The sequence below is a fragment of the Microcaecilia unicolor genome, chromosome 9 (assembly GCF_901765095.1).
Source record: "Microcaecilia unicolor chromosome 9, aMicUni1.1, whole genome shotgun sequence".
NCBI lineage: Eukaryota > Metazoa > Chordata > Amphibia > Gymnophiona > Siphonopidae > Microcaecilia > Microcaecilia unicolor.
The window spans coordinates 130,063,129-130,082,600 of record NC_044039.1 but is presented as its reverse complement, the minus strand read 5'-3'; the positions used below and the strand labels follow the sequence as shown (position 1 = coordinate 130,082,600).

At 45.8% G+C, this 19,472-nt stretch overlaps 1 protein-coding gene across 1 annotated transcript in view; it reads left to right on the top strand.

Moving 5' to 3' along the window:
• The window catches only part of PACS2 (phosphofurin acidic cluster sorting protein 2), a 550,048-nt gene that overhangs the window by 289,152 nt on the left and 241,424 nt on the right, over positions 1–19,472 (top strand). Inside the window, exon 7 of the mRNA XM_030213995.1 lies at positions 8,617–8,697. Coding sequence (XP_030069855.1) covers positions 8,617–8,697 — 81 coding nt within the window. The remainder of the gene's footprint in view (positions 1–8,616; positions 8,698–19,472) is intronic.

The window sequence follows — 19,472 nt, the reverse complement described above, 5'->3', positions numbered from 1 at the left end:
TGGGAGAAGACCTTTTCGGTCTTTTTCCTTTTTTCCGCTACTTCCAGTTTTTGCCCCGGTAAGTTTTCTTTCGTTTTCGGGGTAGGCCCTTTTTAGGCCTCGGGTCGAATTTTTCTTCCCCTCGTTTTTGGTGCCTACCGCAATTACGAGTTTCGATTTTGCCGGCGAGATTTTTCCGCCCATGTCATCGAAGTCTCCCAGCGGCTTCAAGAAGTGCACCCAGTGCGCCCGGGTAATCTCGCTCACTGACAGACACGCGTCGTGTCTTCAGTGTCTGGGGGCTGGGCACCGCCCGCAGGCCTGTAGTCTGTGCTCCCTTTTACAAAAGCGGACTCAGGTAGCGAGATTGGCCCAGTGGAACGTTTTGTTCTCGGGCTCTTCATCGGCATCGGGGGTATTGAGTGCATCGACGTCGCCAGCGTCCAGACCTTCATCCTCGGCCGCGATTGCATCGAGTGCATTGAGGCATCGACCCTCTGCATCGGGGGCTGAGACATCGGAAGGCTGCGTCGGCGTCGGTGGTACCGGGACCTCGTCTGCTGATGTCGTCGGACGGTGGTGCTTCGTCTGGAGTGCAGGTGAAGGCTGTCCATTCCCCTGCTGGTGGCGGTGAGCCTTCGGGTGGGTCTCCCCCTACCCTGAGGGCTCCTGCGGTACAGCCCCCCCCCCCCCCCCCCCCCGAGACCGACCTTCTTTGGCCTCGGCCCCGAGGAAGCGACGGCTGGATTCTATGTCCTCGTCGGTGCCGGGAAGCTCCGGTGACATGCTTCGTCCCAAGAAGTCGAAGAAGCATCGACACCGGTCCCCTTCCCGTGTCGGCACCGAGAGCTCTGGGTCGCCGAGGGAGTCGGCACCCAGCAGGCATCGGCAGCGAGAGGACCGCTCACCCTCTGTTCAGGAGGTGTCGATGCGCTCCACTCTGGACAGCCCGGAACAGCCTCCACGCCCGGAACAGACTCTGACATCGACACCTGCATCGGCTTCCACATCTTTCTCCACAGCCGCTCTGCATGAGAGTCTCCGGGCCGTTCTCCCAGAGATTCTGGGAGAACTGTTGCGCCCTTCCCCTCCGGTACCGGGGGTGCTTGCGCCACCGGTACCGTCGAGTGAGGCGCTGGCTGGCCCCTTGCCCGGGGTGAGGTCTCCGACATCGGTGCCGCTTCGCGGTACCGACTGCGGTCGCCTCCCAGGAAGGCTCCCCGACTATGTCGGCGGAGGGAGCTTCGCCGGTGCGGGCGAGGGAGTCTACCTCTCGACACTCCCGCCATGGTTCCACGGAGTCGAGCCGGGCACGGCTTCAGACACAGGTTCGTGAACTTGTGTCTGATACCGAGGGTGAGGCCTCGTGGGAGGAAGAGGAGGACATCAGATATTTCTCTGATGAGGAGTCTGATGGTCTTCCCTCTGATCCCACTCCCTCTCCTGAAAGGCAGCTTTCTCCTCCCGAGAGTCTGTCTTTCGCTTCCTTTGTCCGGGAGATGTCTACGGCCATCCCCTTCCCGGTGGTTGTGGAGGACGAGCCCAGGGCTGAAATGTTTGAGCTCCTGGACTATCCTTCTCCACCTAAGGAAGCGTCCACAGTACCCATGCATCATGTCCTCAAAAAGACATTGCTGGCGAACTGGACCAAGCCATTAACTAATCCCCACATTCCCAAGAAGATCGAGTCCCAGTACCGGATCCATGGGGACCCAGAGCTGATGCGCACTCAGTTGCCTCACGACTCTGGAGTTGTGGATTTGGCCCTAAAGAAGGCTAAGAGTTCTAGGGAGCATGCTTCGGCGCCCCCGGGCAAGGACTCTAGAACCTTAGACTCCTTTGGGAGGAAGGCCTACCATTCCTCTATGCTCGTGGCCAAAATTCAGTCTTACCAGCTCTACACGAGCATACACAAGCGGAATAATGTGCGGCAGTTGGCGGGCTTGGTGGATAAGCTCCCTCCTGAGCAAGCCAAGCCTTTTCAGGAGGTGGTCAGGCAGCTGAAGGCGTGCAGAAAATTCCTGGCCAGAGGGGTGTATGACACCTTTGATGTTGCGTCCAGGGCCGCTGCTCTAGGTGTGGTGATGCGCAGACTCTCATGGCTGCGTGCCTCCGACCTAGAGAATAGACTCCAGCAGCGGATTGCGGACTCGCCTTGCCGTGCGGATAACATTTTTGGAGAAAAAGTCGAGCAGGTGGTAGAGCAGCTCCACCAGCGGGATACCGCTTTCGACAAGTTCTCCCGCCGGCAGCCTTCAGCTTCTACCTCTACAGGTAGACGATTTTTTGGGGGAAGGAGGACTGTTCCCTACTCTTCTGGTAAGCGTAGGTACAATCCTCCTTCTCGACAGCCTGCGGCCCAGGCTAAGCCCCAGCGCGCTCGCTCTCGTCAGCAGCGTGCGCCTCAGCGAGGCCCCTGGGCTCCCCAGCAAAAGCAAGGGACGAGCTTTTGACTGGCTCCAGCAGAGCATAGCCGACATCCAAGTGTCAGTGCCGGGCGACCTGCCAGTCGGAGGGAGGTTGAAAGCTTTTCACCAAAGGTGGCCTTTCATAACCTCCGATCAGTGGGTTCTCCAAATAGTCTGGCAAGAATACACCCTCAATTTGGCCTCAAAACCTCCAAATTGTCCACCGGGAGCTCAGTCTTACAGCTTCCAGCACAAGCAGGTACTTGCAGAGGAACTCTCCGCCCTTCTCAGCTCCAATGCGGTCGAGCCTGTGCCATCCGGGCAAGAAGGGCTGGGATTCTATTCCAGGTACTTCCTTGTGGAAAAGAAAACAGGGGGGATGCGTCCCATCCTAGACCTAAGGGCCCTGAACAAATATCTGGTCAAAGAAAAGTTCAGGATGCTTTCCCTGGGCACCCTTCTCCCCATGATTCAGGAAAACGATTGGCTATGCTCTCTGGACTTGAAGGACGCCTACACACACATCCCGATACTGCCAGCTCACAGACAGTATCTGCGATTTCAGCTGGGCACACGTCACTTCCAGTACTGTGTGCTACCCTTTGGGCTCGCTTCTGCGCACAGAGTGTTCACGAAGTGCTTGGCTGTAGTAGCAGCGGCACTTCTCAGACTGGGGGTACACGTGTTCCCATATCTCGACGATTGGCTGGTGAAGAACACATCCGAGGCAGGAGCTCTACAGTCCATGCAGATGACTATTCGCCTCCTGGAGCTACTGGGGTTTGTGATAAATTATCCAAAGTCCCATCTTCTCCCAGTGCAGAAACTCAAATTCATAGGAGCTCTGCTGGATTCTCGGACGGCTCGCGCCTATCTCCCAGAGACGAGAGCCAACAACTTGTTGTCCCTCGTCTCGCGGGTGCGAGCGTCCCAGCAGATCACAGCTCGGCAGATGTTGAGATTGCTGGGCCACATGGCCTCCACAGTTCATGTGACTCCCATGGCCCGCCTTCACATGAGATCTGCCCAATGGACCCTAGCTTCCCAGTAGTTTCAGGCTGCTGGGGATCTAGAAGACGTGATCCACCTGTCCACGAGTTTTCTCAAATCCCTGTATTGGTGGACGATTTGGTCCAATTTGACTCTGGGACGTCCTTTCCAAATTCCTCAGCCACAAAAAGTGCTGACCACGGATGCGTCTCTCCTGGGGTGGGGAGCTCATGTCAATGGGCTTCACACCCAAGGAAGCTGGTCCCTCCAGGAACGCGATCTGCAGGTCAATCTTCTGGAGTTACGAGCAGTCTGGAACGCTCTGAAGGCTTTCAGAGATCGGCTGTCCCACCAAATTATCCAAATTCAGACAGACAACCAGGTTGCCATGTATTACATCAACAAGTAGGGGGGCACCGGATCTCGCCCCCTGTGTCAGGAAGCCGTCAGCATGTGGCTCTGGGCTCGCCGTCACGGCATGGTGCTCCATATCTGGCAGGCGTAAACAACAGTCTGGCCGACAGGTTGAGCAGGATTATGCAACCTCACGAGTGGTCGCTCAATTCCTGTATAGTGCGACAGATCTTCCAGGTGTGGGGCACCCCCTTGGTAGATCTCTTCGCATCTTGAGCCAACCACAAAGTCCCTCAGTTCTGTTCCAGGCTTCAGGCCCACGGCAGACTGGCATCGGATGCCTTCCTCCTGTACTGGGGGGAGGGTCTGCTGTATGCTTATCCTCCCATACCTCTGGTGGGGAAGACTTTGTTGAAACTCAAGCAAGACCGAGGCACCATGATTCTGATTGCTCCTTTTTGGCCGCGTCAGATCTGGTTCCCTCTTCTTCTGGAGTTGTCCTCCGAAGAACCGTGGAGATTGGAGTGTTTTCCGACCCTCATCACACAGGACGAAGGGGCGCTTCTGCATCCCAACCTCCAGTCCCTGGCTCTCACGGCCTGGATGTTGAAAGCGTAGACTTTGCCTCTTTGGGTCTGTCAGAGGGTGTCTCCCGCATCTTGCTTGCTTCCAGGAAAGATTCCACTAAGAGGAGTTACTTCTTTCTATGGAGGAGGTTTGCCGTCTGGTGTGACAGCAAGGCCCTAGATCCTCGCTCTTGTCCTACACAGACCCTGCTTGAATACCTTCTGCACTTGTCTGAGTCTGGTCTCAAGACCAACTCTGTAAGGGTTCACCTTAGTGCGATCAGTGCATACCATTACCGTGTGGAAGGTAAGCCGATCTCGGGACAGCCTTTAGTTTTTTGCTTCATGAGAGGTTTGCTTTTGTCAAAGCCCCCTGTCAAGCCCCTACAGTGTCATGGGATCTCAATGTCGTTCTCACCCAGCTGATGAAACCTCCTTTTGAGCCACTGAATTCCTGCCATCTGAAGTACTTGACCTGGAAGGTCATTTTCTTGGTGGCAGTTACTTCAGCTCGTAGAGTCAGTGAGCTCCAGGCCCTGGTAGCCCAGGCCCCTTACACCAAATTTCATCATAACAGAGTAGACCTCCGCACTCACCCTAAGTTCTTGCCAAAGGTTGTGTCGGAGTTCCATCTGAACCAGTCAATTGTCTTGCCAACATTCTTTCCCCGTCCTCATTCCTGTCCTGCTGAACGTCAGCTGCACACATTGGACTGCAAGAGAGCATTGGCCTTCTATCTGGAGCGGACACAGCCCAACAGACAGTCCGCCCAATTGTTTGTTTCTTTTGATCCCCACAGGAGGGGAGTGACTGTGGGGAAACGCACCATATCCAATTGGCTAGCAGATTGCATTTCCTTCACTTACGCCCAGGCTGGGCTGGCTCTTGAGGGTCATGTCACGGCTCATAATGTTAGAGCCATGGCAGCGTCGGTAGCCCACTTGAAGTCAGCCACTATTGAAGAGATTTGCAAAGCTGCGACGTGGTCATCTGTCCACACATTCACATCTCATTACTGCCTGCAGCAGGATACCCGACGCGACAGTCGGTTCGGGCAGTCAGTGCTTCAGAATCTGTTCGGGGTTTAGAATCCAACTCCACCCCCCTAGGCCCATGTTTTATTCTGTTCCAGGCTACACTCTCAGTTAGTTGGATAAGTTTTTAGGTCAATCTCAGTTATGTCCTCGCCGTTGCGAGGCCCAATTGACCATGGTTGTTGTTTTGAGTGAGCCTGGGGGCTAGGGATACCCCATCAGTGAGAACAAGCAGCCTGCTTGTCCTCGGAGAAAGCGAATGCTACATACCTGTAGAAGGTATTCTCCGAGGACAGCAGGCTGATTGTTCTCACAAACCCGCCCGCCTCCCCTTTGGAGTTGTGTCTTCCCTTCTCTTTGTCTTGCTACATATGAGACTGGCCGGCACGAGCCGGTTTCTGGCGGGAAGACGGCCGCGCATGCGCGGTGCGCATCGGCGCGCGAGGCCTAGCAAAGACTTTGCTAGTGAAGATTCCGGATTGGAGGGGCTGCCGTGGACGTCGCCCATCAGTGAGAACAATCAGCCTGCTGTCCTCGGAGAATACCTTCTACAGGTATGTAGCATTCGCTAGATGTTCTATTCAATGTGGAAACTCAAACGAATAAAACCTTTCTTCCCGAGGGATACTTTTTGAAACCTAATACAATCAGTAAGCCATGCAGATTACTACAACGGAATCTATGCGGGATATAAAGAACAACTCACAAAAAAAAAAACCTCCAGACCGCCCAAAACACAGCAGCCAGACTGATATATGGTAAAACACGATTCGAAAGTGCTAAACCTCTCTGCGAGAGAAGCTGCACTGGCTCCCAATCAAAGACCGGATCATCTTCAAAATCTGCATTTTGGTCCACAAAATTATCTACAGCATAGTCCCAGGATACATGATAGACCTCATAGATCTACCAACCAGAAACAGAATCGGATCATCACGATCATACCTAAATCTACATTACTCAAACTGCACTCCCAAAAGCTGTGAAAACAATCCATGACCACCTAAACTTCAGGAAATCACTAAAAACCCACCTCTTCAAAAAGGCCTATCCCACCGATCCAACGTAAATCCCCACACCCAGCATCACAGCATAAACCAATGATCGTACTGAACAATTTACAATCTTCATTCCCTTTGACCCCATGGCGCCTGATTCACACCTACCTCATTTGACCACAACATAACCTTGTATTTGTTATCAACCGAATTGGCAAACGCTTTTACGGTACTATGTAAGCCACATTGAGCCTGCAAATAGGTGGAAAAATGTGGGGTACAAATGTAACAAACAAATAAATAACCACTCGTGGTCTGGCAGAACCGGGTTGTTTGAGTCCCACTTGGTGCGCTCTTTCTATCTGTAGGGGTCCCAATGAGGCAGGAAACACCAGCTCCTTCATTAACCAGGGTTCCAAGAAAGTTTGCAAGTCTCTGTCCCCCAGCTCCTCTGGCAAGCCCACAAAGCGCAAATTGTTTCGCCTTGACCTGTTCTCCAAATCCTCAAGTTTCTCTACTACTACTACTACTACTATTACTACTATTTAGCATTTCTATAGCGCTACAAGGCGTACGCAGCGCTGCACAAACATAGAGGAAAGACAGTCCCTGCTCAAAGAGCTTACAATCTAATAGACAAAAAATAAAGCAGATCAAATCAATTAATATGTACAGGAAGGAGGAGAGGAGGGTAGGTGGAGGCGAATGGTTACAAGTGGTTACAAGTCAAAAGCAATGTTAAAGAGATGGACATGGGGAAACCACTGCTTGCCCCCCCGGATCGGTAGCATGGACTCTTGCTACTAGCTAGGTTTCTGCCTAGTTTCTCAGCATAAGTCTCAAGCAGCTTTTGCATTTTAGTTTGTCTGTCCTCCATACTCGTTACACGGTCCTCCAAGTCCCCCGTGTGCTGTTGAAAAACCGCCAAGTCCTGGCTTAGTTGTGCCACATTGCTCTGGAGACACTCCAGCTTGGAATCCAAAGAGCTTAGTTTTTTGTCCAAGATTGCCTCCATTGCACTGGTCACCTCAGGAACAATCTCCGCTGCCCATGCGGATCCAACCAAAGAGGTCGTGGGGCTCGCCGGCGCTGCCATCTTGTCTTCTTATAACCGGCTCTTCTTTTTCTTCTCGCACCGATTTTGCTGCCATTTTCGCCGTCGACCACCTGGAATCAAGTCCTAAGCTGTGCAGCTAATTCGCTGCTATGGAACCCAGGTAAACCGCCGGACCTTGGGAGGTTTCTAATGCGGGATTTGTGAGGAGGTGGCAGGAACGGAGCAGCTAGCGACCGCTCCCGTTCATAGCATCATGTGACCTCTTATAGTTAAACTAGCCGTTAAGCCTGTTAAAACGGGCGAGATTTCCAGCTACCCTCCTCGCCGCCGCTCCCTCCCCCCTCCGTGTCGGGCCCCCTGCATGACCTGACAGCGCCTCTCACCTCCGTGTGAAAGCGCTGCAGGCAGCAGCAGATTGCTCTGCTGCCTGCTGCGCTTCCACACAGAGGTGAGAGGCGCTGTCAGGTCAGTGCAGGGGGCCCAATACGGAGAGGGCGGGAGCGGCGGCGGAAGAGATGGGGGGGGGAGGTTGGTGCGCGCGATGTTCGTTTCCAAGCGGCAGCGTCCGGCAGTACGACTCCGTTTCCCTCTCTGTTCCGCCCTCGGACGTCATCACGTCTTGACGCGAGGGCGGGACAGAGAGGGAAGTCTCTACTGCGAATTTGCAGGTGAGTCGGTCATTTGCCATTTATATGTTTGATTTAAATGACACTCAACGGCTACTTCGGGGGAAAAAAAGAATTTGTTTAATACTTTATAGGAGTGAAGGAGTAATGAGAAACTTTCAGCATAGGCTGTTTTTTTTACAGCCGAGCTCAATTATTAGTGAGTGCCAAACTTTGGTTCACTTAAATGCTTTATATATCATAATGCTTTTTTATATTTCCCAACACCCTTTTTTTAAAAGAATAATTTCTAAGCATATTAACTTAGTGCAATAATAATTTTCATGTGTAATAATTTTACCAAATGAATTCCCCAAAAACTGTGTATGAGTCCATAGTTCAGTCTGCTGAATAAAGCTTTCAAAAAAAGGAGCTAATCCCAAGTCAATCAAAGTCAAGGCACCAGAGAAGAAAAGCAAAAGGTGGCAAACTTACCTTAATGTTTGTATGGATTTAGCCCGCCAGATATTGTACCCATTAATCAGGTAGTCACTTCTTCATCCCAGTTCTTCAAACCATCTGTAAATTTACCTCTGTGTGTGTTTGTCTTTGTTTGTTTTTCTAGGATTTGGATGACGATGAGTATGATGTTGGCAAGCCAAAGAAGCAGCGGAGATCGATAGTAAGAACGACGTCCATAACCAGGGTTGGTGGAAATTAGATTTACTAACACGCAGAGAGAGAGAGTTTGATCAGGATTTGCATAATTGGGTGATAGATATCAGAGATTTTGGGTGGTGGTACCGGTTTCTTCATTCCTTTCAGAGCATGTAAATAAAGATCTGTCAGTATGTGCACTCATCACAATTTGCTTTGCTATACAGGAAAATAATGCATCTGTTGCTCTAAATATTACAAGATGCCTCTAATTTTCTAATGAATGGGAATAGCGGTGTTCTTATCAAAGCTTATTAACAGGATTGGATTATCATTTTCTAATGCCCCTCATTTGCTGCTTGGATGAAAGCTAGAGAATGTTCATCCCCAACAAACAGTTATGATCTGTAACTACTTTGTATAAGTTAGCAGTAATTGCTTTCTTCACCTTCCTCTGCTAAGTTTACCTGTCTTTCTGCATTATTTTATTTATTTATTTGTATTTTGCTCATACCTTTTTCAGTAGTAGCTCAAGGTGAGTTACATTCAGGTACACTGGGTATTATACATATATAAGTTAATATTCAAACTCTTCGATTCCACCCCAACCCCCCAAAATTGAGCTCATTTTCACCTAAAAATATAGACACAAAATAAGTTAAAATCACTAAGGGGTTCTTCTACTAAGCTGTGCTAAGCTCTAATAATACATGCTTAATGCAGCAAAAATAGCCTAATGTGGGATGCGCTAAAGCACTCTGTTTTAGTTTCAGCATGTCTACGTGGTAACTTTTAAAAACTTGTTTGACAGGGCATGGCAGTGATGGGGGTGTTCCTGCAGCACTAACCAATTAGCACACCATGCACTAACCAGTTAGCACATGGTTAATGTGGGAGCCTTTACCACTTCATAAATAGGTGGAGAAAGTGCTCCTGCAGTAATTTTTGAAGATAGCAGTATGCTAATGCTAACATTAGTGCATAACTCTATCTTGAAAAAAATTAGAAAATATCCCTTTTTACAGCCCCAGTAAAATTGGCCTAAGCATGCAGGAATGACCCCCACGTAAGGGCATACCAAGACCATTTTTTACTGCAGCTTAGTAAAGGAACCCTAAAATATCTAAAATCATTTTTTTATGTTAAATCATTTTTATTGATGAATTCAATAAACATTCAAGTAAACCATACAATGTCTCGTGTGAACTTTTTAAAACTATTCCAACTCCTAACTTATCTTTTCCCCTGCTCACCCCTATCCCACTAACCCCCATATCATGTTACTATTCAGCAATTGTTGTATAAATCATAGGTTTGTTAAAAGAGAAGAAACAGCAGAGAAACCATGATAGGATACATATGCAAACTTCAGACAAGTGAAATTCCTGCTATACCCCAACCCTCCCCCGACCCCACCCTTCAACAGAATCGAGAACAAAAGGGAAAAAAACCAAACCAATACAAGCAAACCGAAGAAAAAGAAACCCAACCACGTCCAACCCCTCATTATTCACACCTCCCCCCACTCCATTGCCCAACCTAAATAGTAGCAGAAAGGTACCATAGGTAGGGAGCAAACCTAGGAGAATGTTCTTCCAGGTAATCAAGCTCCAGCAAATAAGAGGAAACCCCTAAGGAAGGGGAGACTGACTTGGGCTCTGATAGCCTGCCCTTCCAAATAAATACCTAAAATCATTTTAATTTCTGAAACATCCAAATCTCTCTTGAAGTGCACCTGTGAGGCATAAAGCTAATGGTCATGTTTTTCAGAGGCATGGATCAGAGCCTCTATCTTCCTCAACATACTCCATAATTGAAACAATTCTAAAGTATCAACAGACCTTAAATGCAGTGAATGCCCCTTTTACCCCTCAGTCAAAGGTGAATTAAAAACCTGGCTTTTTTCTGATGTCTTTGTCTAGGGTATAGGATAGGGTCCACAGCGAGAGTTAGGCCACTGTTTTCAAAGCCACGCTAGCGGCTGGCAGTGTAGTACTGCCGACACGACCCATTCACTTTGAATGGATTGTGTCAGCATTGCCACGCAGCTTTGTAAATTGTTAATTGGGGGGAGGGGTTAGTCTCTTTATTTTTATTTTTTTTAATACATTGTTGATGTTTCCCTGCCCCTTAGTTTATCCCTTTTTTAAAATTTTGTTGTATGAATGATTTTACTGTCCTAACAAAATTGTAGTTTTTTCTTTTTCTTATGTGTTTTTAATTGATTTGTGTACTGCTAAATTTGTACTACTGTTCCTGTAGCCTTATAGACCAGTTGAGCCATTTAAGATGTTTCATCAACGTTTGCAATCCATTGCCTGTAACATGCTCCTCCGGCAACAATTCCACATTCCACGCTGAAGCCAACTGCTCATAAGCCCACTTAGGGGAAGGCTTCGGCTCTGCAAGCTGATTTGATAAAAGGACAAACGAGTCTTCTTGGTACGAGTAAGCATTAAAGTTTCCATTAGTGAGTCAACTGCATCCTCACTCAATGAGGTAGCATCCAGTGTTGATACATATTGCTTAACTTGATTATATCAAAACCAGTCCATTGAGTGCAAATAGCCAAGTCTCGAACATAAAGCAATACCCTAATAGTCCACTGCTTCAGATAGAGTTTTCTGGTTTAATTTTTAATCTGTGCAATGACATCCACTATTAATACTGAGAGATTTGAACTCATAACTGGCACTGTTACTAAAACATCATCTTTATATGAAACCCTAGAGCCCTCCTAAGACATCCCCCCCACCCCCCAAAAAAAAAAAAAAAATTTTTTTTCAAAAACAAATTAAACAAGATTGGAGAAAGGTTGTTCCTTGTGGAACTCCACATATCATAGGTCATGTTCTAGAAACCTTCCCATTCCAACAAATACAAATTTATAATTTTTTTAAAAAACTGGAGTGCAGTCTCAACACCTTTCCTGCAAGACCTGTTTTACTCAGTGTTTACAGTAACAGGTCATGATCATATCAGAAGCAGAAGATAACTCTATCTACATCAATACTAAAAAAAAACAAAAAAAATCCCCCACAACTCATTTATTAGGGCTGTCACTAATATCTCTGTTAAGACCAAGGATTGAGTTGTATTCCGCAAGTCATTGTCATCTAGAAAGTGTTGCAAATGGGCAGCTACTACTGCCTCAGTGATCTTTGCCAATAAAGAAATACTGGCTAAGGGGCAATAATTCATACACTTATTTGGGTCTAAATATATCCTTTTTAATAATGGGGTAAGTACAAAACATGCCAGAGATTCTAGGTAATGACCTGGTTGCAGGACTAATTCGCAAACTAAGAGCTCCTTTTACCAAGCAGTGGTAAAAGGCCCTGCCTTGGCAGCAGTGTGCAGGTTTGCCATGCGCCCCCTTTTACTGCCGCCAGTAAAATACTTTTTTATTTTTTAAGGAAAGAAATGGCCTTGGGTTAAGTTACACTTGCCGCACGGCCATTTCCTAGGGCAGCCCTTACCGCCTCCTATTTAGGAGGCGGTAAGGCCTCCAATGGTAACTGGGCAGTACACAGTGCTGGCTGCCCGATTACAGCTGAGCCCCTCTCCCCCCCCCCCCCCCCCCCCCCCCCCCCCCCCCCCCCCCCCCCGGCTGCTTGAAGAAAAAAAATTTTGACATGCCGGAAATGGCGCATGGAGGGGGCAGGAACTACCAGGAGCCCGGCAGTAGGGGTGAATTGCCACGTGGCAAGCTTGCGGCAGGCTTGCTGCACTTTCATAAAAGGGCCCCTTAGTTATCTATCCAAAAATTTCCATAAAAAGATTTCCTGGATACCTATCCAGAACACAGAAGTCCTTGGCATGTGTTCTGGATAGGTATCTAGGAAATCTTTTCAAAGATTTTTCAATGGAAATTCTTGGTGCTTCATCTCCAGTATACCTTCACTGCCTCTCAAGTGGTGGCATTCCTGCTTCTTGGCCAAAAGTTGGCTTCAGTAAGAAGGGATAACTCCTAATTTAGTAGATCTGACAAGGTTCACAAGATTATCCTTGAGCTCTCAACCAAGTCACCTCCACCTCTCCTTCCCCCGCTTCATTGTCTCAACCTTTCTTCAACCCCTTCCACCTTTCATTTTGTGACATCACTGAAGAGGAAACTGCTCATTTTCTTTCCTCCTCCAAACTCACTACCTGTTCCTTGGATCATATTCACACCCATCTACTCAGCACCATCTCTCCTACTCTTATTCCTTCTATCTGTCATATCCTCAGTCTTTTACTTTCCACTGCAACTGTTCTGATGCCTTCAAACATGCTATAGTTGTACCACTCCTCACTAAACCTTCATTGGGACCCTATCTGCCCTTCCAACTATAGCCGTATCGCCCGCCTCCCTTTCTTATCCAAGTTACTTGAGCATGCTGTTCACCGCCATTATCTTGACATTATTTCATCTCAGGCTGTTCTTGATCCACTACAATCTGGATTTTGCCCTCTACATTCAACTGAAACAGCCCTTGCGAAAGTCTCCAATGACCTGTAAATGCACATTCCATTCCATTCCATTCCCAGCATTTATATCCCGGGATTAGAATAAAGTAGGCCTTTGGATCTGACCAGCAACAGGTCATTGGAGACATGAGCAAGGGCCTCTATTCTATCCTCATCCTTCTCAATCTGCTGCTTTTGACACTGTTGTTCACCACCTATTCCTTAATACGCTGGCCTCACTTGGATTTCGGTGTTCTGTTCTGTCTTGATTTTCATCATATCCCGTTTGCACTTTTAGTGTATTGTCTGGTGGATCCTCCTCACATTGGTATCCCACTATCAGTCGATGTACCTCAGAGCTCTGTCTTCTTTTCTCTATCTGCACTTATTTCCTTGGTGCTTTGATCTCCTTCCATGGGGTTCAGTATTACTTTTATGCTAATGACTCCCAGATCTACCACTTCATACCATTGATTTCAGCAGGAATACGGGCCCAAATCTTAGCCTGCTTGTCTGACATTGCTTACTGGATGTCTCACCGCCATCTAAAACTGAACATGGCCAAGACTGAGCTTCTTATCTTTCCCACTAAACCCAACTCTTCTCTTCCTCCGTTCTTTATTTCTGTGGATAACATTCTCGTCCTCCCTGTACTGATAGCTGGTAACCTTGGGGGAATTTTTAACACCTCTCTCCTTCTCTGTACAAATCCAACAGACTGCTAAAACCTGTTGTTTCATTCTCTATAATATCACCAAAATTCATCCCTCCCTTTTTTGAGCACACTACCAAGATCCTTATGCACACAAACTCATCACCTCATGCTTAGATTACTGCAATTTGCTTCTCACATGTCTCCCACTAAGCCATATCTCTCTTCAATCTTTTCAAAATTCTGCTGCATGACTTATATTCCACCAGTGTGTCTATGCTAACATTAGCCCTCTTTTCAAGTCATTTCATTGGCTCCTTATCTGTGTCTGCATACAGTTCAAACTCCTGTTAATGACTTACAAGTGCATTCACTCTGCAGTTCCTCAGTATCTCTCCACTTATCTCTCCCTACACTCCTCCACGGAAACTCTGTTCATTGGGTAAATCTCTTATCTGTACCCTTCTCTTCCACTGCTAACTCCAGACTCCGTTCCTTTTATTTTGCTGCACCGTATGCATGGAATAAACTTCCTGCGTCAATATAGTTCAATGATGAACTGAAAAAGCTAAAAACACAATCCAGGAAACTCGAACGAGCATGGAGAAAAACAAAAGATGAACACACACTCAACACATGGAAACAATCACAAAGAAAATACAAATATGCAATAAGACAGACCAAAAGATCATACTATAAAACAGATTTCAAAGACACGAAGAAATTATACCAACTCGTGAACAAACTCCTAGACACCAACTTGGTCACTACATCGAATACAGACATCCCATCTGCAGACAAACTTGGTAATTATTTCAATGAAAAAATTGCAAACCTACGCAACAAGCTACCTCAGGACAACACTGACATCGAAATCTTCCCTAATGAATTGAACCCAACCACTGGAGAATACCCGGCTGACCGAACCTGGTTAAAATTTGCCCTCCTTACCGTTGATGCAGTTGCACAGGCAATCAGCAGGTTCTCTAACACTCACTGTAAACTAGATACCTGTTCCAACTACCTAATGAAATCCACCCCTGACCGCTTCATAGCAGACCTCACATCCTGCCTAAACTACATGCATCAGCAAGGTTTCTTCCCTAAGAGAAATGGCAATATCCTACTCACTCCGATACCAAAAGACACCAAGAAAAAAACAAATGAAATCACTAACTACTGTCCAGTAGCATCCATTCCGTTGTTAGTCAAACTGATGGAAAGCATGGTAGCCAAACAACTTACAAATTATATAAACAAATTCTCAATATTACATGAATCACAGTCTGGTTTTCGCCCCCTCCACAGCACAGAAACAGTACTACTCACTCTCCTAGCCAAATTCAAGCAGGAAATAGCAATAGGCAAAAACATCCTCCTCCTCCAATTCGACATGTCTAGTGCATTCGACATGGTAAACCATAATATATTAATAAGACTGCTAGATAGGTTTGGGATTGGTGGAAACATGCTTAGCTGGATCAAGGGTTTCCTAACCACAAGAACATATCAAGTAAAATCAAACTCAAACATATCATCACCGTGGAAAGCAGACTGCAGAGTACCACAAGGATCACCGCTATCACCGATCCTCTTCAACCTAATGATGACCCCACTAGCCAAGTCCTTATCCAACCAAGGCCTTAACCCTTTCGTCTATGCAGACGATGTCACAATATTCATTCCTTACAAATCTAAACTGACAGAAATCCCCAACGAAATCAAGATCAGCTTGAACATCATGGACTCTTGGGCAAATGCATTTCAACTAAAACTAAACAAAGAAAAAACACACTCTCATCCTCTCATTTATTTATTTATTTATTTATGGCATTCATATCCCACATTATTCCCACCCACAATTATTAACACCCCAGATTACACCCTCCCTCTCTCAGACAGCCTGAAAATCCTTGGCGTTACAATGGACCACAACGTAACACTAGAGAGCCAAGTGACATCCACAACAAAGAAAATGTTCCACTCAATGTAGAAACTCAAACGCGTAAAACAGTTCTTCCCGAGGGGAACATTTCGCAACCTGATACAATCAGTGGTACTAAGCCATGTAGACTACTGCAATAGAATTTATGCGGGATGCAAAGAACAAACCTTAAACTTCAGACCGCTCAAAACACGGCAGCTAGGCTTATCTTCGGAAAAACGCGATTTGAAAGTGTATAACCCCTTTGCGATAAACTACACTGGCTCCCAATCAAAGAACGCATTGTTTTCAAAATGTGCACTCTAGTTCACAAAATTATCTACGGTGAAGCTCCGGGATACATGACAGACTTGATCGACCTACCAACTAGAAAAACACATCCAAATCAACACGAACGTACCTAAATCTGCAAAGGACTCAAATAAAAATCAACTTATGCATCCAGTTTTTCCTACATAAGCACACAACTGTGGAACGCATTACCAAAAGCCTTGAAAACTACGAGTGACCACCTAAACTTCCGGAAAACACTAAAAACTAACCTGTTTAAAAAGGCATACCCTACCGATCCAACGTAAATGCCTGATCTCTGCAACACAACAAAACTAATGGACATAACACAACTCTTCCGTTGTACGATTCCCTAGTGTGGCTGTGCCACATGAACTTTTATCTTACCGCAGCATCACTTTGTATTTGTTTACACCGGAGTCTGTAACGCCTCTCCAGTACTATGTAAGCCACATTGAGCTTACAAATAGGTGGGAAAATGTGGGATATAAATGTAACAAATAAAATAAAAATATATATATCAAGCTCTGTCTCTGGCCAAATTCAAATCTGAGCTAAAAGCCCACCTTTTTGAAGCTGCTTTAACTCCTGTTCACCTGTTCAGTACCCATGACTCTTTAAATCACTCCCGCCATACTTATTTCCCTAATCCCTTATTTGTCTTGTTGTCTTGAGTAGATTGGAAGTTCTGTTGAGCAGGGATTGTCTTATACATGTTTAGTGTACAGCGTTGCATATGTCTAGTAGTGCTATAGAAATGATTACTGGTAGTAGTAGTAGATCTACACCATCTGATAGGGGCCAGCTGATCCAAAGAATTCCTCAAAATCTGTTTCCAATTTTGGAATGGGTCTTAAGTAAATTTACAGTTTTGACCTTGGAACTGTGAGAAAAAGATTTCTCAAACTTTGGAATTTTTAGAGTAAAATATTTGTTGTTTAGTGGGATCTATGTTCACTTTGTGTAAATAGTTTTTATTGAACAAATAAAAATAGTCAATCACGAAACATACAAGTTGTTCAATTTTTCACAGGTTCAGTCCCTTCTCTAACTCCCCTCCCCCCACCCATCCTCTTTACTAGATTTGGAACAATGTCAACAATAGAAATAAACAACCCCAACTCCTGCCCATCTTACACCAAACCAAACTACTGGGAGGATGTACTCTTATACCTCCCAATAGCAGAATCATATCCCGATACTCACAGCAAGTATAAGATATTCAAGGACAAACTTTGTGCTTTATGATGTAGTGATTGAATATAATCATTCCAAAGAGAGAAACATTTTTCATTTCTTGAGGGAATCGTTAGCATCTCTTAGTTCCATTGACATTAGATTGTGTAATTGGGTTCACCATTGCCAGAAGGATGGAGGATCCTGACCAATCCATCATTGTAAAATACATTTTTTCCCCAGAATACATGCCTTATGTACAAATAAGCACTGCCCCCTGATCTAAAATAGCACCTAAAGGGGGGAGCAAGTTATAGGTTGACCAGCCACCCTCGTGAGATAACTGAAAAGTCGCTTCCAAAAAACCAGTCAGAGGGCATTTCCAAAAAGCATGGAAAATGGTAATCTGGCTGTCCTGGCATTTTAAGACAGGTTGTGGAAGATAACACCCCCATGTGGCAAGCTTGCCGTTGAGTGATATAACTTTGAAGGAGCACCCGAAACTTATATTCCCGCAGATCAGCTGCAAATGTAGTGGATGGAATGAGTTATCACTCATCCCAGATCCACAGTTAACTCAGCACCCCAGTCCTCACCCAATTTACGTAGACCTCGCCACTGAAGCAACCGAGCGTGGAGTTACGAGACCGACAATCTGTCTCCTGAAGGGGATTCCAACCAGGTGCAAAGGGTCTTTATGGTATGAAATAAGCCCAGCTTTAAAAATATCTGTGGGTCTAACAAAGGTAGTCTTATGCAGATCAGTAAAGCTCATTAATATGCCATTCATCACTAACATGAACTAAACAGTATGTCCCATCTTTTTCCCAATGAAGTAAAAACTGCAGCGTCTACCCCTGGAAGAAATTTTAAATTACCCTAAGAGGGAGAAGGTGAGAAATAAGAGGATCTTGGCTCCATAGTTTCACTACATCTCTCCAAACTGCACGTAAAAGAGCCAAGATCAAACTCTGCTTCAGATGTTTGGGAAGAAATGTAGTGGGATCATGTAAGAGAGGAGACATGGAGCCAAAAAAATCATATTCATAAGAAACTGGAGTATAATCATCTGTACTATAGATCCAGGCCTTCAGATCGCTTAAAAGACAAGCTTTATTGTATCGCTTTAAATCCTGTAATCCCAGTCCACCATGTGACCATCACCCATAGAGAAATTGAAGTTTCAGTCTTGGTTTCCTACCTTGCCAACAGAAGTGGGACAAAAGCTTGATATCTTTTTTTCAAAAAGGTATAGGGAGCAATTGCAACACATACAACCACTTAGAGAACGGAGACATTTTGTATAAGCTAATCCTCCCCAGCAAAGATAAAAGTAAGGATTGCCATTGCATGAAACGTTCCCTGTAAAACTTTAATAATTTTTGCACATTGATACTGTATAATTGTGAGACATCGCTGGTCAAATAAATACCCAGATATTTAAAAAACCATCTGCCCACTGTAATGGAAAATGGCCAGTCCACTTTCACTTCACCGCATCAGTTGTCGCTAATGCCTCCGATTTAAGATAATTTAGTTGAAAGCCTGAAAAATCTCCATATGCCTGCATACATTCCAACAAGGCTGTCTTGAGGGTAACTAAATGGACAAGCAAATTGTCAGCAAAAGTGCCTATCTTAAAAGAAGGCTGCTGTAGCTGAACCCCTTTGATATCCAGATTTAACTGGATGTCGAATCAAAGGGAAAAATCCTGTAATACCGTAAGCATCCAATATAGCAAACAAGAAATCCCAGCATACCTTATAAAAAGCTTTTTCTGATTCAAAGCTTTTGATTATGGATGCTATATTATGATAGGCCACCATTTCCAAGGAGGTCAAAATCCTACACATATTCTGAACCAAATATTGACCTTGCAGACTTGGTGATCTGCCACCACATGGGGCAACACTCGAGAATCAGTTGGCCATAATTTTTGCGAGCAATTTAACCTCATAATAAGGGAAATTGACCTATAAGATTTGACTTGGGTAGGATCTCCCCCCAGTTTAGGGAATGCCAAAATCGGTCGTCCGTAAGCTATCAGTAAATGCAGCTAAGGTGATTTCAGTCCTTCCAAAGCTTATTTTCGTGGAAGTTAGGGATGATCTTTTCACTGGAGTTTTGACTATTGCTTATTGAACATTAAAAAAAAAAATACTCATTATGAACATAAGTGTTGCCATACTGGGACAGACCGAAGGTCCATCAAGCCCAGTATCCTGTTTCCAACAGTGGCCAGTTCAGATCAAAAGTACCTGGCAAGATCCCAAAACAGTAAAATAGATTTTATGCTGCTTATCGTAGAAAG